Source organism: Podarcis tiliguerta (assembly GCF_965153285.1).
Source record: "Podarcis tiliguerta genome assembly, chromosome: 16".
Taxonomy (NCBI): Eukaryota; Metazoa; Chordata; class Lepidosauria; order Squamata; family Lacertidae; genus Podarcis; species Podarcis tiliguerta.
The window spans coordinates 21,856,566-21,877,616 of NC_139549.1; the positions used below are offsets into that span (position 1 = coordinate 21,856,566).

The 21,051-nt window shown below is 47.0% G+C and overlaps 1 protein-coding gene across 1 annotated transcript in view; it reads left to right on the forward strand.

The window, feature by feature from the left end:
* DDX54 (DEAD-box helicase 54) overlaps nucleotides 1-21,051 on the forward strand; it is a 23,975-nt gene continuing 2,924 nt past the window's right edge. Inside the window, exons 1-17 of the mRNA XM_083417637.1 lie at nucleotides 1-204; nucleotides 1,004-1,130; nucleotides 2,032-2,102; nucleotides 3,622-3,810; nucleotides 5,057-5,106; nucleotides 5,881-5,922; nucleotides 6,687-6,782; nucleotides 8,691-8,812; nucleotides 9,851-9,912; nucleotides 11,253-11,384; nucleotides 12,234-12,444; nucleotides 12,827-12,961; nucleotides 14,237-14,458; nucleotides 15,001-15,074; nucleotides 15,236-15,436; nucleotides 16,953-17,095; nucleotides 18,329-18,442. Coding sequence (XP_083273763.1) covers nucleotides 16-204; nucleotides 1,004-1,130; nucleotides 2,032-2,102; nucleotides 3,622-3,810; nucleotides 5,057-5,106; nucleotides 5,881-5,922; nucleotides 6,687-6,782; nucleotides 8,691-8,812; nucleotides 9,851-9,912; nucleotides 11,253-11,384; nucleotides 12,234-12,444; nucleotides 12,827-12,961; nucleotides 14,237-14,458; nucleotides 15,001-15,074; nucleotides 15,236-15,436; nucleotides 16,953-17,095; nucleotides 18,329-18,442 — 2,180 coding nt within the window. The 5' untranslated portion in view covers nucleotides 1-15. The remainder of the gene's footprint in view (nucleotides 205-1,003; nucleotides 1,131-2,031; nucleotides 2,103-3,621; nucleotides 3,811-5,056; nucleotides 5,107-5,880; nucleotides 5,923-6,686; nucleotides 6,783-8,690; nucleotides 8,813-9,850; nucleotides 9,913-11,252; nucleotides 11,385-12,233; nucleotides 12,445-12,826; nucleotides 12,962-14,236; nucleotides 14,459-15,000; nucleotides 15,075-15,235; nucleotides 15,437-16,952; nucleotides 17,096-18,328; nucleotides 18,443-21,051) is intronic.

Below are 21,051 nucleotides of genomic sequence, written 5' to 3' on the forward strand. Positions count from 1 at the left end.
GGCGGGGCTTAATGGATGTCCCGCCTCCGATCACCGGGGCCCCGCCCATTCGGCGCACGTGGCTCCCTGCCTTCCTGGATTCGGAGTGACTTCTTCGGCCCGGAGGTTGTTGGTGGCGCTTCTCCCATGGCTCCTGCCCAGGCCACGGGGCGGCGGAGGAAAAGGCAGCGGCGGTGCAAGGATAGGGACTTGGACGAGCAGCAGGTAAGGGGGAGACCCCCTCCCTTCATAGGTGTCGGGGCTTAAGGCAAGGATCGGGAGCCTGGGGCCAGTATAGTGGTACCTCAGGTTACATACGCTTCAGGTTACATACTCCGCTAACCCAGAAATATAACCTCGGGTTAAGAACTTTACTTCAGGATGACAACAGAAATCGTGCTCCGGCGGCAGCAGGAGGCCCCATTAGCTAAAGTGCTGCTTCAGGTTAAGAACAGTTTCAGGTTAAGCCTACCTCGCTGGGTTGTTGTGAGGATGAAATGAGGCGAGGTAGAGCCATCCTTGGAGGAGAGGTTGGGACCTGAATGGTAAGAAAATGGCAAAGCAACCCCTTGCCCGAAACAAACAAATCAGCTCTTCAGCCTAACCTACCAGCCCTGAGTGCTCACTGGAAGGACAGATCCTGAAGCTGAGGCTCCAGTACTTTGGCCTCCTCATGAGAAGAGAAGACTCCCTGGAAAAAACCCTGATGTTGGGAAAGATGGAGGGCACAAGGAGAAGGGGATGACAGAGGACGAGATGGTTGGACAGTGTTCTCGAAGTTACCAGCATGAGTTTGACCAAACTGCGGGAGGCAGTGGAAGACAGGAGGGCCTGGCGTGCTCTGGCCCATGGGGTCACGAAGAGTCGGGCACAACTAAACAACCACAACAACAACCTCTCAGGGTTGTTGTGAGGATAATACAGGGTGGAGAAAACACTGGGTTGTAACCCACTCGGGGTTGGTTCTTCTTGTTGCTGCTTTGTATTCAAACTCACTCTCTTTCTTTTTTGGTGTGGTTCAAAGGACTATGAGATGCCGGTTCCAGCTTTTCCGGCAGCGGATTGCACTTCTGATGTCGAGCTAGACACCCAGGAAATGGTTCGGGCCCAGAACAAGAAAAAGAAGAAATCAGGGGGCTTTCAGTCCATGGGTGAGTGAGGGAGAGCTTTTTTAATGTTACAAAATCGGCTGTTCTTGTATGCTAGCAGGGGCCAGAACAAGGTTTGTGGCAGCCCGCAGCAAAGTGCCCTCCACTCTCTTAGGGTGGTTTGGCCTATTTATTTATTTAATTTCTATGCCACTTTATATTTTTAAGAAAAATCTCAAAGCGGTTTACAGCATATTCAATCCATAAAACATAAATAAAACAATCTTAAGAAAGTCAAATATTAAATATACAGTCAAAGCAACATAACAGAAAACTAAAATGTTATCTTAAAGATTTCAAAATAAAACAAATGCAGTTGTGGCGATGCAGTGAGGAAGGGATTTTGCCTCCACACTAATGTTAATTAATTCGGTTCTTTATAATTATTGTGCTTTGAGGGCTGTTGAAAGAGAAGGCAAATGAGGGGCAATGCTAGAGAATGAGAGACCATTTGCTGAAATGCACCGAAATTGGCTAAGCAGTTCTCGGCACTGCTGAAAATGTTCATTTAAAAACGGAATAGTTTTAGTTCCGATGAGCTGAAAACACTATATCTAATCTCTGTAGCTGATTATCATCCACTTTGTGCTCACCTGATGATTGGAGCATCCTATTCTATGGGCTCTTGCTGATAGTGATCAATGCCTATGCCCATACGCCAGAGGCAAACGTGTACACCAAATTCTTTTGGGGTGTTGACCTCCAGTGAGCCATATTCAGAAGTATTACTTGGCAAGGCATGCTATAGATGCAGATATGGGATTGCATTCTAAGGTTTTTGTACGGGTCGTGGGCAGCAGGGTTCTGGATCAGGCCAAAGGCCCATCTGGTCCAGCGCCCTCCCTGCCCTGCGCTCCAGATTTGAAAATAATGCTGAATTTCAATTAACTGTTTCCTCCCTTAGGTCTGGGCTACCCTGTGTTCAAAGGGATCATGAAGAAAGGGTACAAAATACCGACTCCTATCCAGAGGAAGGTGAGGACCCAGGAAATGCCATGCTGGATCAGAAATCAAGGGTCCATCTAAGCCGGTCTTTTCATTTTTGCTTTAGAAATATTCTGTTCATGCATTTCAGGGGGTTGGACTAGATGACCCTCAGGGTCCCTTCCAACGCTACAATTCTATGATTTTATGAAAGGTCCCCAAGGGTCATCTACTCCCAACCCCCTACAATGCAGGAATGTCAACTAAAGCATCTGTGATAAATGGCTATCCAACCTCTGTTTAAAAACGAAGGAGCTCTTAGTGTCAGAAAGTTCTTCCTGATGTTTAGGAGCAACCCAGCCAGATGGGCGGGGTATAAATATTCGACACCTCCCTTTCCATGGAGGCGCAGATTGCAGCTATAACAAAGGCAGCATTTTTTCACATCCGCCAAGCTAAGCAGTTGGCTCCTTACCTCTCTCGCCCTGACCTAGCCGCTGTGATCCACGTGACGGTCACCTCCAGACTGGATTATTGTAACTCACTCTACGTGGGGCTGCCCTTGAGACTGACCCAGAAACTCCAGCGGGCGCAGAATGCCGCGGCGAGACTCCTTACGGAGTCCTCTCTGCAGGATCACATTCCCCCAGTGCTGTACCAGCTGCACTGGCTCCTGATGGATTACAGGATCAGGTTTAACCTTTAAAGCCCTATACGGCCTAGGACCCTCGTGCCTACGGGACTGCCTCTCCTGGTATGTCCCACAGAGGACCTTACAGTTTTCAAACAAAAATATCCTGGAGGTCCCGGGCCACAGGGAGGTTAGGCTGGCCTCAGCCAGAGCCAGGGCTTTTTCAGTTGTGGCCCCGATCTGGTGGAACGCTCTGTCACAAGAGACTAGGGCCCTGCGGGACCGGACATCTTTCCACAGGGCCTACAAGACGGAGCTGTTCCACCAGGCCTTTGGCCAAGGCACAGCCTGACCCCCTCTTTTGGTAATCCTCACAGAACTTTAGCCCAATGGTTGCCATTAATTTGATTTTGAATTGATATTTAAATCAATTGATTTTAGAATGCTGTGTTAGTTTTATTGTTGTTAGCTGCTCTGAGCCTGGCTTTGGCTGGGGAGGGCAGGATATAAATAAAATATTATTATTATTATTAGTTGGAATCTCCTTTCTTACAACATGAACTCATTGGTGTGAGTCCTATCCTATGGAGCAGGAGTAAAAAAAAAGCCTGTTCCACCTTCCAACTCTACAATATTATGAAATTTTATTCAGATCTCTCCCTCCCTCCCTCCCTCCCTAGCCTCCTTCCCCTCACCCCAAAATCTTCAATATGGGGACAATCAAGTTGTTTTTTCATCATTATCTTCATGACATTTTGCGTGTAAACTTGGTTGTGTGTTTCCTAGGCCGCATCCTAACTCTAAGTTGTAGTTAAGGGTTCTGAGAGTTGTGAGGAGATTCCTCATCCTGTTGGATGAGTTTGCACAGTCCCTGACTTCAGGTTTGCTGCTGTCGTTCGATTTCCCCTGCCTCCACTCTGAATCGGCTTTGTTTTGCAGACCATCCCCGTGATCCTGGACGGCAAGGATGTGGTGGCGATGGCGAGGACGGGCAGCGGAAAGACGGCCTGCTTCCTCATCCCCATGTTTGAGAAGCTGAAAGTGCACAGTGCCAAGACCGGGGCACGGGCTCTTATCCTCTCTCCGACCAGAGAGCTTGCCTTGCAGACCCTCAAGTTCACCAAGGAGGTAAGCCAAAGGGAAGGGAGGGAAGGCTGGGACTTAAAGAGTCTTTAAGGCAGCGATTCTCAACCTGTGGGTCCCCAGATGTTGTTGGACTACAACTCCCATCATCCCTGAGCTCTGGCCTTGCTAGCTAGGGATGATGGGAGTTGTAGTCCAACAACGTCTGGGGACCCGCAGGTTGAGAAAGGCTGCTTTAAAGCCTTTAAATCATTCTGTTTATGCAATAGTTACTTGACTCTTCTTTGTTTGTGACTCTTTGCACATATTACATGTCTTCTGTTTATGAATTTTGAAATAGTTTGGTAGTGTTATATGAATATTGTCAATATATTATTAGCCTTTGTGTTGCTTGATGTGGTTCAGATGGGACTCAAGAGTGGCAAAAACAGTCTTGGTCGCTTAGAAGCCTTTGTACTAGCTGCATTTAGGCAGTGCTTTATTCCATTTCCCCCACGTTTCCTTACTTGTTAATTCCCATGTATCATTACACACCAGGCAAAAATATTCCTCTTTTCCCAGGCCTTTGGCTAATAAGCCAATCTATGGTCTTTTAAACGGTGGTTTTTAGGGTTGTTGTTTTTATTTGTTGCTATGCTATATAAATGCTATATATTGCATTTTTATATTGTTAACTGCCCTGGGATCCTCAGATGAAGAGTGGTATAGAAATTTATTAAATAATAATAATACCAATGTTCATTATCCATGTTGTTTCACGGAAAAAAAGAGCCTGCTTGCAACCCTGTTCACTTGGGAAATTGTGGGAGCTTTTTCAAGTTGCAGTTTCTTTCTTTCTTTCTTTTTAAATGGAGCAGTTATCCCAGCATACGAGGGTCTTTGTTGTTTAAACTTTAGCACTACATGGCGGTATATTAATCGAAAAGCCGCAGTTCTGTAACTCAACAGGTGCAGCAGTGCAAAAGGGTTAGAAGACAGGGGAGATGTTCTTGCAGTATAACCAGCAAAATGAACGCTATAAGCCTGATGTCTGAATGCAGCCTCTGAAGCTCTCTGAGGCTGCAGAGATCTATGGACAATGTGCAGTTGACCAGAGGAACATACTGCCACAGGATTTTGTTGCGAGTTTAGCAGGGCTTGGGGTCAAGTGAAGGTGGGCTTGTTCAAGCATGAGGCTCATCAAGCCCCTGGCTTTCTTTTGGTTATTAGACAGCTGGAAGGATATCTTGGGACCAAATGCAAGTTTTTGACTGGTTTTTTCCCCCACTCTTCCCCCCCCCTCCCACTACAGCTTGGCCGATACACAGGCCTGAAAACGGCCCTGATCCTTGGAGGAGACAAGTAAGTTTGACATTAAAAAACACACACAAAGATTTTTGACTTGCCCTATGTTTAGGCCTCACAGGAAGTCACATTGTTGAAGAACCAAGGTCACATTCACAAGATAATGTTTGAAGCGCTACAACGCACTTGAAACATTCACGGCTTCCCCCAAGGAATCCTGGGAACTGTAGTTCGTTATGGGCTGAGTAGTTAAGAGGTCGCCTATTCCCTTACACAGAGCTACAGTTCCCAGAGAAGAAGGATTGATTGTTAAACCATTCTGGGGATTGTAGCTCTGGGAAGGGGAATAAGGGTTTCCTAACAACTCTCGGCCTGAGCAAACTACAACTCCCAGAATCCTTGGGGGGCGGGGAGTAATGAATGTTTAAAGTAGTATCATATGCTTTAAACTTATGGTGTGACTGTGGCCTTGAGGTCCATCTGATTCAGCATTGTAACTCATCCCCCTGCCTTTCCAGGGAGTGAGCCTTCCATAAAGTTGATTGCTAACTAGGAAATCTAAATAAATAAAAATAAATATCCAGTGTTGGTGCTTAAAAGTGCCATTGAAGCAATACATTTTGTTTCTGTAGTTGTGGACCATATGATGTTAAGCAGGCAAGCCACTGTCCTTTCTAACATCCGTATTGTTATATGTAATAAAAAAAAATTTTTATTTTTTTTAAAAGGCATGACATAAGATGCGAGCGTGGCAGTCAAAGTTAGACACAAAGGGGGGCGGGGAGGTTTTCCTGCTTTCTAAATTTGCCTTCTGCCTCTCCTCTCTTCCAGGATGGAAGACCAGTTTGCAGCTCTGCATGAAAACCCTGATATGTAAGTCCAGTGCTTTTTTTTCCTGGTGGGGACACATACCCCTAAACATTTTGCAAATCTTCGTATTTTTGTCCATTTACTGTACAGTGGTGCCTCGCAAGACGAAAAGAATCCGTTCCGCGAGTCTTTTCGTCTTGCGGTTTTTTCGTCTTGCGAAGCAACCCCATTAGCGGATTAGCGCTATTAGCGCTATTGACAGTTTAAGGGCTATTAACGCCTATTAAAGGCTTAAGGGGTTAGCGGTTTTGCTGCTAAAATGCTTTTAGCAGCTTAGCGCTTCAGAAAAAGGGGTTTTGGAGCGGAAAAAAACCTCAAAAATTTTCGTCAATTTTCGTCTTGCGAAGCAAGCCCATAGGGAAATTCGTCTTGCGAAGCGCCTCTGCAAACGGAAAACCCTTTCGTCTTGCGGGTTTTCCGTCTTGTGAGGCATTCGTCTTGCGGGGCACCACTGTATTTGTTTTTCCCGATTTGAACTATAAAATGGTGATTTTCTTGAGTCAAAATGAGAGTACCCCTAAACATTTTTTTAAAGACAAAAAAAGCATTGTGTGAGTCTAAAAACTTGGGCCGGTGACTAGGAAACCAGGGGCTTGTTTTAACAGGCTTCCTGGTTGCCCCTTGCATTCATCCTGATGCCTCTCCCATAACCAGGTTTTGTATAAGCCCATTTCGATCTGCTGGGCTGGCACAGGTACAATTCAGTATTCTTTCTGAACTTGTAAGAAAACCCTGCAGCCAATGTGTCCTTTGCTTGCCTCCCACAGAATCATTGCAACTCCTGGCCGGCTGATGCACGTGGCCATAGAGATGAAGCTCAAGCTGCAGAGTGTGGAATACGTGGTCTTTGACGAAGCAGACAGGTGAGTTCCTGGCCACTTGGGGGAGCGCCTATTTTCCCAGGCAGGAGATCAGGCCACAGCATTTGGAAACGGGAACCTAGGAAGCCAGCATCTTCTGAGGCAGGCCTTTGATCTATCTAGGTCAATATTGTCTATTCTGATTGGCAGCGGCTGTCCAGGATTTTGGACAGGTAATCTTTCCCAGTTTTACCTGGAGATGCCATTGGGCATAGAACTAGGGATCCTCTGCATGCAAGGCAGATGCTCTAACCACTGAACTTCCCTTCCCTTATGCTGAGTCAGCCTCCTGGTCCATCTAGCTCAATATTCTCCACACTGACTGGCAGCAGCTGTCCTGGATTTGTAGAGTTGGAAGGGACCACGAGGGTCATCTAGCCCAACCCATTGCAAACTTTTTGCCCAACGTAGGGCTCAAACCTACAACCCTGGGATTAAGAGTCTCACGCTCTACCGACTGAGCTATCAAGAATTTCAGAGAAGGATTTCTGCCAGTCCTGCCTGGAGATGATGGGGATTGAACCTGGGACTTTCTTCATGCAAAGCAGATGTCCTGCCTCTGAGCTGTGTTGCTTGGTTCTTCCATTTAGGGAAGAGAAGCCTGGTGACAGTTTTGGCTTTTTCAGCTGTGAATTCTTGGTGGTGTGTGTACCCCATGTGGAAAAGGAACTTCTGAGCCAAAACAATTCAAATTCCAAGATTAGCTGGCTGGGGTTGATGGGAGTTGTAGTCGAAAATATCTGTAGATTTGATGAAGGCTACCCTTTAAAACGGGAATGCTTGGTCTAAACCACAGAGCCTAGGACTTGCCAATCAGAAGGTCAGCGGTTCAAATCCCCGCGACGGGGTGAGCTCCCGTTGCTCGGTCACAGCTCCTGCCAACCTAGCAGTTCGAAAGCACATCAAAGTGCAAGTAGATAAATAGGTACCGCTCCGGCGGGAAGGTAAACAGCATTTCCGTGCGCTGCTCTGGTTCACCAGAAGCAGCTTAGTCATGCTGGCCACATGACCCGGAAGCTGTCTGCAGACAAACGCCAGCTCCCTCGGCCTATAGAGCGAGATGAGCGCCGCAACCCCAGAGTCGTCCACTACTGGACCTAGTGGTCAGGAGTACCTTTACCTTTCACCCTTTAAAACTATATAGGTTTTCTTTTTAATGAAGTACATTTTGTCTTTGTGAGATATATATGTTGCCATGGAATTCCTTCCATAGTGTGTGGCTTTTTAAAAATGAAACTTCGGTTTGCAAGATATTCTTATAGCTTCTCATCCCAACCCTTTCCCTCTTCTTCAACCATCTTTGTACAGTGGTACCTCGGGTTACAGATGCTTCAGGTTACAGACTCCACTAACCCAGAAATAGTACATTGGGTTAAGAACTTTGCTTCAGGATGAGAACAGAAATCGTGCTCCGGTGGCAGCAGGAGGCCCCATTAGCTAAAGTGGTACCTCAGGTTAAGAACAGTTTCAGGTTAAGAACGAATTAAGTTCTTAACCAGAGGTACCACTGTATTGGAAACCAGAAACTTCTTCCAGGGTAGCGCCACTCTGGAATTCTAAGAAAGCAAAAAAAATAAAATATCTGTTTTAATGTTGCTGTAAACTGCTCTGGTGGTTTGTGAGTGGAAGATGTAGAAATACTTCAATAAATAAACACATAGCAAGCAACTTTCCAAAATAGGTAACAGAGGAACACTTCATTTTTTAAAAAAAGGATTCCCTGTGGGTGCTCTGAAGTGCTACAGTCCTGGGGAGGGGGCTGTACCACGTGCGTGTGCAGGGCTGTACCACATCTGTAAGCCAGGCTGAATCATGTTGCATATTTTTTCAGATCCTCTGCCCTGCCGCTTGGTCTTCTCCTGTTTGCTTTATGTATCTCTTCAAAACGCCTTTTTCCCCTTGCCTTGCCAGGCTCTTTGAGATGGGCTTTGCAGAGCAGCTGCAGGAGATCATCTCGAGGCTGCCTGAGAACCGCCAGACCGTTCTCTTCTCTGCCACCCTGCCGAAACTTCTCGTGGAGTTTGCTCGAGCTGGTAAGGAAACTGACCTGGTCTCGGGTGCCGCCTTTGCGTACCGGAGGCCCAATCTCACAGTTCCCCAGAGAGAGGGATTGACTGTGAAACCACTCTGGGAACCGTAGCTCTGTGAGGGGAATAGGGGAGGTCTCTTAGCACCCTTAGCAACCAGCATTTCCTGGGATTCATGATTGTTTTTAGTGAGTCCTTTTAAATAAATCCCCCGGTCCCATTGATCTAGATTGCTGAGAGCATCTGGAAAATACCTTTATCCTCATTACAGAGTGAGATGCAACCAGGGTGGATAAAAATCAATAATTAAAATAAAAATTAAAAAAGCAGATTCTTTTTTATTTAAATCAGATTTTTTTGATTTAAATCAGATTTTTAAAAAAACGCTTTGGGAGGAAAAATCTTTCTAAAGATAGTTTTCTATTTAAGTTGCATTATAGTCCAAACGCTATTCATCAGGAAATAAGGGTTTGTTTTAAGTTTTTCATGTGTGCTAAAACTCAGTCTGGTGTTTTTTTAAAAAAATTGACTACATCAGTTAACAAACATGGATACATATGCTATAATGCTGTAGCCTTTTTAGTTTTAGTTAAATAAATTGTTTAAGTTGTTATTAAGGAAATGATTATTTTTCTCCTTCCAATAAAGTAGAGCAGAAAAGTTGTCCAAATATAAACAGTTAACTTATTAAACCTCACAATAATTTCATAATTATCGGTCTGTGTATCTCTAATAGTATAAACAAAACAATAATTTTTGATATAACTGTAAAAACTACTCTGAAAATTTTTTATTCCAAAAATGAAACCTTCGTCTGGTTGTAAATATTAAGATTATACTAGCAAGAACGAGGCTTTCTGTAAAAAAAATGATTTAAATCTTACTGACTAGTGATTTAAATCAAGTCTTACTGACTAGTGATTTAAATCGTGATGTAAATTGATTTGATTGAAATCAAATCCACCCTGCTGAGAGCATCTGGAAAATCCAGAGCGAGATGTAGTTTCATATTCTCTCCCCTCTGCCCAAACTTCCTTTCTACAGGTCTTACAGAGCCGGTGTTGATCCGATTGGATGTGGAATCCAAGCTGAGCGAGCAGCTCAAGGTAAGCAGGAAGTATGGATATCTTGGGAGGGGCAGTTTGGGGAAGGGGAGGAGTTTGGCATTAGGATCTGCCGAAATTGGGGAGCGGGGCACATATGGCCGTTCATATGGCTTCCCTGTTGCTGCTCCTCTTATCTGCTTGAGCCAACTTGGCAGTTTTGCTAACTCAGGGTGGGCAACCTCTGCCTCAGTGACCAACTGCGGCCCTTGAGAGCTCTCTCGGGTATTATTTGCTTGGCTGGAGTGTGCCCTTAATATTGCTGCTCCCTTGCCTGAATGGAGGATAGAGAGGAGGCTATATTTTTGTGTGTCTGCCCAGTATCAATGGGCAGAGACTTCCAAAATGCAGGCTTTGCCATACTGACGGATCATTATTATTATTATTATTTGGCGCTTGTAAAAAATGCCAGTTTTCATCCTTGAGTTTGGGGTTTGCGGGTGTGTGTAGGGAACAAATGAGGTTTTAAAATGGCGGCTTTAAACAACAGTGGAGGTCTGAAGAAAGCAGGGATGGAGGAGCACAGAAGATATACAGGGGTTTGAAGTAGCTGTGAGGAAATGGTGGGTTTGGGGGAAATGTAATGGGGCAGGGTGGAGTACTGGCAAGCAGTGGGTAAGTGGGGGTCATAGCTGTCAACTTTTACCTTTTCTTGCGAGGAATCCTATTCGGAATAAGGGAATTTCCCTTAAAAGAAGGGAAATGTCCGCTGTGGTAGGGGTTGGTGAGCAGGGGCAGCAGCCCATGTGTGTGTGTGTGTATAACAACAGTGGTACCTCGGGTTACATACGCTTCAGGTTACATACGCTTCAGGTTACAGACTCTGCGAACCCAGAAGAATTACCTCGGGTTAAGAACTTTACTTCAGGATGAGAACAGAAATCGTGCTCCGGTGGGGCGGCGGCAGCGGGAGGCCCCATTAGCTAAAGTGGTGCTTCAGATTAAGAACAGTTTCAGGTTAAGAACAGACCTCCGGAATGAATTAAGTACTTAACCCGAGGTACCACTGTATATCCTAAGCTGCAAGGAGGCATAAAAAGCTCCCTTATACCAGATTAGGTTGACTTTGAGTGGTTAGTCTCAGGGCAATTTTTCTAGAAAAAAGGCTCACCATGAATGCCTCCCTTGTCCTCTTATCATGGCAATGATCCTGGAACTGAGTTTTGGTGAGTTCTGGCTGGGGAAAAAGGCCTGGTTCAGCCAATCTGTCACCCTCCTGTTGTCAAAAATGTCTTATTGTGGAGAGGGTGTCAGACTAGCGAAGACTGAGCTAGACCCCTCCAAGCTGGGAGAAAATCAGCAGGCACCAACACTGATAATTAAACACCTAATCATCCTCACAGCTGTCTTTCTATCACGTGCGTGCTGATGACAAGCCAGCCCTCCTGTTGTACCTGCTGAGGACAGTCGTAAGACCGCAGGACCAGACGATTGTCTTTGTGGCCACGAAACATCATACAGAATACCTGAAAGAGGTATGCGGCTTGTTGAGTTTTGTGTCATTGGCGGCATTCACGTGGCGATTCACACCATTTTTGCTGCTGTTGGCAAGATCCTTACTAATGATTTCAGGTCGGTAGGCATATTATCCTCTAATAAACAGGCCTGACATGGGGCTGAGTCTCCATGTAACCCCTGTCATATTTGATGATTATGTTTTTAAGGTTTCTTTTAAAAGTTGGATCGTCTACACAGGACAGGAACGGGTTGTGGTTGTTGTTGTTGTTATCTCCCACCTTTCCCCCCAGACTCAAGGCGGCTTACAGATAAAATAGAAACAAGTAAAAACTTAGGGGGGGGGGGAGTCATTGAAAAGTTATTAAACACCAATAAATTTAAAACTATATGTCTCTTTATATACACGTAATAGGCCCACAACTTACACACATGCGCTTTAGGCACATGGCAAAAAAAGGAAAGAATAGAAATGGGATGGAGTTTCAGGAAAAATGACTTTGGCAATCCTCACCCATCATTGAAACCAAGGTGTTTTGACTACACACGATTTTGGCTTTAGGCGCAGTCCCCCAAAACATAGCCCCCACCTAAGTTGCAGGCTTATTGTATGTACATGCAAAATATGTATTAAAAACACAGACATTTACAATAAAAGCATCACGGCAGCAAAATGAATTTTCTTCGAAACGATGAGGACTAGAAACCTGCCGGGTTTTTAAAGAAAAGGGTGAAGAAGTTCTAAAGCTCCAATCCCAATTTCAGTCCTGTTCTGTACCCCATGGACACCTGGAGAACTCGAGTGATACTTTTGATTTCTCCTTACTTACTGACCTTCAGTTTGCTTCCTCTCACTGATGCTCCTGCAGCTGTTGACAGCCCAGGGTGTGAACTGCACGCATGTCTACAGCTCCCTGGACCAGACAGCCCGGAAGATCAACGTGGGCAAGTTCATCCATGGCAAGTGCTCGGTGCTGATCGTCACCGACTTGGCCGCCCGGGGCATCGACATCCCTCTCCTGGACAATGTCATCAACTATAGCTTCCCGGCCAAAGCCAAACTCTTCTTGCACCGTGTCGGTGAGTTCTTGAGGTCCGGCACCTTGTGCAGCTTAAGTTGTGAAAGCTGCCTTAAGTCGGTTCATCTAGGCCAGCGTCTTAAGGGTCTGGGTGCAGAGGTGGGAGGAACAACAGCCTGGGGAGTAAAGCATACGCTTTGCATGGCGTTTTATGAGTGTTACACCCCCTATTGGCTACTGTCAACGAGGAACTGGAAGCGCTTGTCAAACTGCATAGGGACTGGGACCCTTTGACTGCAACACATGCGGCTCTGTAGCTGTTCAGCTTTGCCCAAATGGTCGCTCTTTTTTACAGCACTGGTTGGAGATTCAAGCTTAAAAGACAGATTAAACAGACCTTTTGTGCCATCCAACATTTCTCTTCTCTGTTTTGCTCTCTCCAGGCAGAGTGGCCCGTGCGGGAAGAAGTGGTACTGCTTACTCCCTGGTGGCGCCGGATGAGACCCCCTATGTTTTTGACTTGCACCTCTTCCTAGGCCGGCCCCTCATCCTTGCCAACCCTCACGAGAAGCCCACAGGTAGGTCTGCCCTCGTTGGGTGGCGGCAATAATTAGCAGGCATGCCCTTGGGAATTGATTTTTTCTTTATTGCAAGTATAATAGATTGCTCAAAAAAGGTTGCCGCCGCAATTGCTCACAGGGCTATCATGCAATGTGTTGCATGTTTTATTCCTTTGTTCTGTTACATTTTGCAAGTTTATAAACCTCTTTATCCCCTGAGGCCATCAAAGCAGTATACAACACAGTTAAAAGAAGACAAAATGCAAATTCTCACAATTGAAAGCGCTTCTACAAATTCTCAAAATAGTAGAGCCATCCTTACAGCTGTGCAATTAGTATTTCATACATGATTAGGTCACATTCTTAAACAAAAACATATTTGGTAGACTCCTCAATATTGTGATGTCTCAATTTCTGTGAGAAGCTGATTCCAGAGGGCTGGAGCTGCAACACTAAAAGCCTGGTTTTAACACAAACTGGGCACACTACTAGGGCATATGATACTCAGCAGTGCCCCATCTAAGGAAAGCAGTTCCCGGGCGTGGATATATGGGGCAAGGTGGTCCGTTAAGTAACCTAGCCCCAAGGTTACAAAAGCATGCTGGATCAGGTCGGTAGCCCATCTAGTCCAAAATCCTGTTCTCACAGTGGCCACCCAGATGCCTGGGGAAAATCTGCATGCAGCAGGCCCTGACCGCAAGAGCGCTTTCCCTGCCCTTAACCTTCGTGGTTAGTAGCTATCGAAAGTTCTCTCCTCCACAAATTGGTCTAATGCTCTTTCAAAGGTTGGTGGCCATCACTTTGGGAGAGCGCTTTAGCTGTGCAGGAAGAAGTTTACCTGTCTTTTACCTGTCCTGAATCTTCCCACATTTGTTGGAAGTCCCTGAGTTTCTATTATTACGAAAGCGAGAGAGAACCTTTTCCTTTCTCCAAAGCCTCGTCTGGAACTAACACAACCGGAGCTGGTCTTGCCACTTTCGCCTCTGCCCTCCCAATTTTATACACCATTTTTTTCTTTTTTATGACTCCTGCACTTGATGAACAACCTCATTATACCCTCACATTACATTTTTGATTGCATGCAACACAATATCAGCAGGATGTATGCATACAAGTTTGGGATGGTAAGAAAAAAAGGTCCCGTCCCCCCGCGATATCAAGGTGAATACCTGGGGGAAGCGTATTCCACAGCTGTGGCACCACCACCAAGAAGGCCCTTCTATGATAGCCACCCATTCCTCTGGCAGGGGCCCTGAAACAGCTCCCTGACTGCTTCACTTTCCCCCCTTTCAGACACAGACGGCATCTTTGGCCGCGTCCCTCAGAGTATCATCGACGACGAGGAGAGCCTGCTGCAGACGGACCACGAGCGCTCGCTGGATCTGCAGAGCCTCCGGCGAGTCTCTGACAATGCCCAGAAGCAGTACCTGAAGTCGCGGCCTGCTCCGTCGCCCGAGTCCATCAAGAGGGTCAAGGAAATGGACTTCAGCCTGCTGGGCATCCACCCCTTGTTCAGTGAGTGGCTTACTAAAAAAAATAATTTTATTATTTAAACATCTTGGAGGTCCCAGGCCACAGAGAGGTTGGGCTGGCCTCAACCAGAGCCAGGGCTTTTTGGGCTGCGGCTCCAACCTGGTGGAACGCTCTGTCACAAGAGACTAGGGCCCTGCAGGACTTGACATCTTTCCGCAGGGCCTGCAAGACAGAGCTGTTCCACCAGGCCTTTGGTCAGGGCGCAGCCTGACTCCCTCCTTTGGCAATCTTCACGGAACTTTAGTCTAATGGTTGCCATCAATTTGATTTGAATTAATTTTATAATGAAATGGTTTTAGAATGTTGTATTATTTTATTGTTGTTAGCTGCCCTGAGCCCAGCTTTGGCTGGGGAGGGCAGGATATAAATAAACATCATCATCATCATCATTTTATTATTATTATTATTTATTATTATCACCCTACCCATCTGGCTGAGTTGCCCCAATCCTAGTCTGCTGCTGCTGCTGCTGCTGCTGCACCACACGGGGGTAACCTTCCCCTCCCTGCTTTGTGTCCCCGAAGGTCTTCGCTTTGAGGGGGAAGAGATGGAGCGGCTGAAATTCGTGGACAGCATCAAAAGTTACCGTTCCAAGGCGGTGAGTGTCGCGAGGGACCCCTAGCAGCAGGCCCTGTGCCTCTTGGCATTAAGGGAGCCCTGGCACGTGCCCAGTGTAGCTGCATGCCGCGCCAGGGCAGGGTTCGATTCTGCTTTGCCCTGACGAACGTTGCCACCCCCCTCCCCTGCTGCTGTTTCTAGACCATCTTTGAAATCAACGCCACCAACAAGACTCTGGCCAGCGACGTCATGCGGGCCAAACGTAACCGGGACCGCCAGCTCATTGACCGGCACCAGCGGAAGCAGCAGGAGCGGCTCTCTTTGGCGGCAGAGAAGGTCCAACGTCTTCCTGTGCCGGTGACCGCAGAGCAAGACCCAGAGGAAGAGGAGGAACGCATTCAGGTAGGGATGCGGTTGGGGCTGGTGGGCTTCCTCTCAGCTTCAGGACAGACTGGGGAACCCGTATCCTTGCAATGCTACGCTTGGACTCCTGTGGCTACCCTTGGACGCCTGTTCTGGAGGCTCCAACTGGAGCAAAATGCTGGACTACTGGTATGGACAGACATATTGCCAGCACGTGACTCTGGTGCCCCAAAATCTGCACTGGCTGCCCATAGGCTACTGGGACAGGTTCAGGGTTCTTGCATTCTTTTTCAAAGCCCTTAACAACTCTGGTCCAGGACACCTGAGTGACCTCCAGATTCCTTAAATCCATGCCAGATCATGGAGGTCATTGGAGGAGCTGCTGTTAGTGGTCTCCCAAGGCTTGGATGCATGGCTTATATCCACCAGGATCCGAGCTTGTGGTCAAGCAGTATATAAATTGTTTAAATAAATTTCACAGTAGGAAAATCTGGATTCCATAACTTCTGAACCTTAACGCTAATCTGCTGACCGTGGTGAGGGTCTGAGAGCTACTTTAAGATGGTGACAGTCCCACCACCACCATCTCCTCCAGTGGTTGGAAATCAGAGACTACACTTGACGTTGACTTTTGAAAATTATTTTTAAAGCTGGTGGGGGTTGTTGTTGTTGTACAAACGGCCTCAGTCCAGTATACCTGAAGGAGCGGTTCCACCCCCATCGTTCTGCCCGGACACTGAGATCCAGTGCTGGGGGCATTCTGGCGGTTCCCTCACTGCGAGCAATGAGGTTACAGGGAAGCAGGCAGAGGGCCTTCTCGGTAGTGGCACCTGCCCTGTGGAACGCCCTCCCATCAGATGTCAAAGAGAAAAGCAACTACCAGACTTTTAGAAGACATCTGAAGGCAGCCCTGTTTAGGGAAGCTTTTAATGTTTAACAGGTTATTGTATTTTAATATTCTGTTGGAAGCCGCCCAGAGTGTCTGGGGAAAGCCAGCCAGATGGGTGGGGTATAAATAATAAATTATTGTTGTTATTATTTTCCCAACACAATTTTAACAGGACAAAACAATCCTTTCCCACCCCTTAGAGGAAACAAGTGGAGTTTATAGTAAAATTTTAAAAACAAGAAATCCAAAAACATTAATTGGTCAGTACAGCCCATCAAGAAGCATCACGGTTCTAGTCCTCAATGTTCATAGCAGCTGGAGTTTTGTAAGCTGCTGGGAGATGTGTTTGTGTTCCTCTCAAGCGCGGATGGTGATGTTTGCCTTCTGTGTGGCACACAAGCATACACCTGTTGGAGACGGGGGATGGCGGCCCCCTCAATATGGGGGTGGCTCGGACCTCTGCCCAAAAATATTGAGGGGGCCAAAGCCCCTTCATCCCCTATAGTTGGCGCCCCTGGTGGTGTGTTTGGGGAAAGCGCAGGCCCGATGGCACCTTCCCTGGGAGTAATGCAGAACCACAGAGAACCACGAACCCGGTGGAACTGGCCCGCCTTCCTGAATATCGAGGGTTGCTAACCATTCTTAACATTTTCACACACACCCCAGGATGTTTTCTCCAGCGTGGTGGGAAGGAAGCGGAAGCAGCCCCTGGATGGAAAGGACACCGGGAAGAAGCCGAGGCTGGCGACGCAGCAGCAAGGAGAGTTCTACATCCCATACCGGCCGAAGGACTTTGAGAGCGAACGAGGGTAGGTAGCAGCAGTGGGAGAATGCTAGCGGCCAAAATTGTGGAAACCTTTTGGGGAAAGTGTATTTCCGAGGTTTGATGGCTCATAACACCTGAATACCCCTGCTCACTGGCTACATTCAGATGAAGGAAAGATGCTGCATATTATCAATGTAAGCAAGTTGTGCTTCCTTTTTCTGGTTATTTGGCTATAACTTTTGATAGAATACAGATAATTGAACAAACTTCGTTGCCTTACATTTATTTTTTTATTTTTCTTTGTTTTTTACCAACAACCAAAACCCAACAGTGAAACCCCCCCCCCCCCGGCGGCTGATACATTGAGTACACATAATCAAGAATAACATATTCAAATCAACCATATGTACAATTCTATATACATGAACACTTTCCACTCCACAAGGTTTATTTAAATTTGTTGCATTACATTCTTCATTAAATTATCTTTTAATTGATATATGATTTTATGGTGTTACTCAAAATAGAAAAAAAAGTGGTGTTATGAGCCATCAAACCTCAGAAATACACTTTCCCCAAAAGGTTGCCACAATTTTGGCCACTAGTGTAGCCTCCAGTCCGAAGGGTCCTAGCTCAGTGGTAAAGCATGAGAACACAGGGCAGGATTTCTAGGTTAGAGACCGGGAGAGTTAAGAGGTGAAAGAATACAAATTATGCATAGCGTGCAGAAAGGAGATAGAGGAACGTGTTCTCCCTTCTCTCTTGTCCCGGGGTCAAGATTCCTATTTGGGCATCTGGCTTGGCTGGTGTGGGAACAGGATGCTGGACTAGATGGGCCATTGGCCTGATCCTGCAGGGCTCTGCTCTGCTTGTGTTCTCACAGGATGCTGTCTCTCTATACTGAGTTTGGTATTGTCTACACAGACTGGGAGCAGCTGCCCAAGGTTTCAGACAGGGGAGCCTTTCCCTGTCCTTACCTGGAGATGCCAGGATTGAACCTCTGGCCTTCTGCATTCAAAGCAGGTGTTCTGCTGCGGAGCTGTGGCTCTTGTCCCAAGCAGAAGACCTTCTTTGGCTGCAGAAAGTCCTAAGTTCGACCCCTGGCCTCTCCCGTTAAAAGGGTCCAGGTGATGGGGAGAGACCTGTCTCCACCTGGGACCCTAGAGAGGTCCTGGCAGTCAGAGCAGACAGCTTTGAGGCGAACGGGCGAGTGGTTTGACCCCGGGGTACAGCTAGTGGCTTTCCTTTCTGACCTCAGCCTCCTCTCAATGCCCAGGTTGTGCATCGGTGGGGAAGGCACTGCGTTCGAGCAACAGGCTTCCGGAGCTGTCCTTGACCTGATGGGCGACGAGAATCGGAACATGAGCAACAGCAAGCAGCTCTTGAAATGGTGAGTGGGGCTCATAATTAAAGGGGTTTGCATGGCTGTGCTGTTTTGTTTTTGTAAGTGTGGCAGGGCGTTCAGAAACCTTTCTCGTCAACGGAGGGCACCTAATAATTGATATTTGATGGACTGAATTTGTGCGTGGTGAATTTGTCTCTCCACCCCCTGCCCCCAGAAGCCTGGGGGTGGAAAATGCACCCACAACTGAAAACCAAATCAACCATTCCAGAATGTTCTAGAAACATTCCTTCATCCCTTCAAACAGATTTGATGCCTCCCCCTCCCACATTGAATGTGGTTGTGCAGGGGTTGGTTATGGATGTTTGCCTGTTTTTTTTTGGGGAGGTTTTTTTTTACTCATACCTTTTTTATTTATTTCATTTATATCCCACCTTTCCTCTGGGGAGCTCAAGGTAGTCTACGTACTTCTCTCCCCCCATTTTATCCTCACAACAACATCCCTGTGAGGTAGGTTAGGCTGAGAGATGACGGGCCCAAGGTCACCCAGTGAGCTTCAAGGCTGAGTGGGGATTCAAACCCTGCTCTCCCAGGGTCCTAGACCGACACACTAACCACTACACCATAGTAGCTCTTGGCGGGGGGGGGGGAGAGAGAGAGATGTAGGTATTCTGCCTATTTGTGGGGAGGAGAGTGGTGGCGATTCTGAGCACTTCCAGTTTCATGAAAGGGGTACAGTGGTACCCTGCAAGACGAATGCCTCGGAAGACGAAAAACCCGCTAGACGAAAGGGTTTTTTGTTTTCTGAGGTGCTTCGCAAGACGGATTTTTCTAAGGGCTTGCTTCGCTAGACGAAACAGCCCTGCCTCTCCTGTCATGGCGACGGTCACTGCACGCACGCACGCACGCTTCCCCGCTCCTCTGGCTCCCTCCCACCTTCCTGGTGACGGCTCCCCCGGCTCCCTCCCACCTTCCGGCTGACCTTCCGGCTGCCTCGCGCCGCTGCCCACCGCCCTCGCGCGCTCCCCTCAGGAGCCGTTGCCGCCAGCAGCCAGCGTTGCACCTGGAGTTGCGCTCCTGAGCCCTGCCGCTCTCCAGCAGCCGCGTCGTGCGGTGTCCACAAGGCGCGGGTGAGTCCAAGGACCGGCTGCGGCAGCTGCCCTGCTTCTCCCCACCCCTCCCCACCGTGGTGCTTTGCAAGACGAAAAAACTCGCTCTACGAAAAAACTCGCAGAACGAATTAATTTCGTCTTGCGAGGCACCACTGTATTTTGTGGTGCCCACAACAGTTCCTTAGATTTTCAAATGGGACTCTGGGCACCAAACAGCTTGGAGTGGGAGCTGTGTTGTACAGCGAGCTTATTCTACATAAGATCATTATGTAGCCCAAAGAGCACCATCTGGATGGTATCGGCAGCTTTCGAAGATTTTCAGAAATAAGATTTTTAGCTGGGGAAAATCCTGACAAAACAGCTTACTTGAGGACTCCACTTGCTTACAGAAAACGTCTGGCTGTTCGGAGGGTAGGGGGAGAAAAATAGGGTTTTTAACGTGTGTGTGTGTGTGTAAGTAATGGAGTGTTCAAGGTAAGGGCCTGGCTGGCTGCAGGAGAACCCCCACAATGCACCTTGTCTCACATCTCATTTGGTAATCTCTACAGTGAAGTCGGTGCTATCTAGCAGCAAGGACATCACAATATGTGTGTGCACGCGCACGCACAATTATCACTATTCTCAAATGACCTTGAATAGTTTTATCGTTTATCATCATTAGGTTTCCAAGGTTTGGCATGGGCGGATAACCTTTAACGGTAACCTATTACTTCAGTGAAAGCTTGATTAACAACAAACACCGTCTTATACTTCCCACAATGAGCTACTAATAATAAATTTGGTGGGCTGTTAGGGGGGAAAAAACACAAGGCCATCTGTTGATACATAAAACATTAGCCTGGGTTTCCAGTCAGCCTTTGCTAGGTTGCTCTGAAGCTGCTTGTGCGCCATTTTGCGTTTGTAGCCAGGATTGTGACAGCCTAAGCACTCTCAGCACCCTGAGCAAACAGCTCCCACAATTCTTTGGGGGGAAGCCATGACTGTTTAGAGTGGTATTGCCCCGCTTTCAATGTATGGCACGAATGGGGCCTAGCTTAAGATGCACATCAACTGATAGTTACTGTAGCCATAATGCTAACTGATGGTGGCTTCTTCTTTTTTCTTAGTATCATTCATCAATAGTTATTTTCTTTTAAAAATTCCCTTTTTTTTTTTAATTTGCAAGTACAAATTCTTGTTTCAAAGGGGTGAGCAGTTCCAAAGTTCACTCCTTTGAATGACAGGGGTGGGACCCAAAAGCGAGGGTTGGGGAGACCCTTCAGATGTTGCAACTGCCCTCATAGCTCTAAACGTTTTCCTTTTTTTAAGGGCAATTCCTTTATTCCAAATAGGATTCCTCGCAAGAAAGGGGAAAAGTTGACAGGTATGATTGCCCTCCCAACGCCCGCTGAGGCTGCTGGGAGTTGGAGTCACAGCGACATCTTCAGGGCACACCAGGCCTAACTCTTCCTGCCCTAAAAGATTTCCCATCAGTTCAACCAACAGGTGGTGGTCAATTTTTTTATTAAATCTGTATAACCACCGTTCATCCGCAGATCTCGGGGT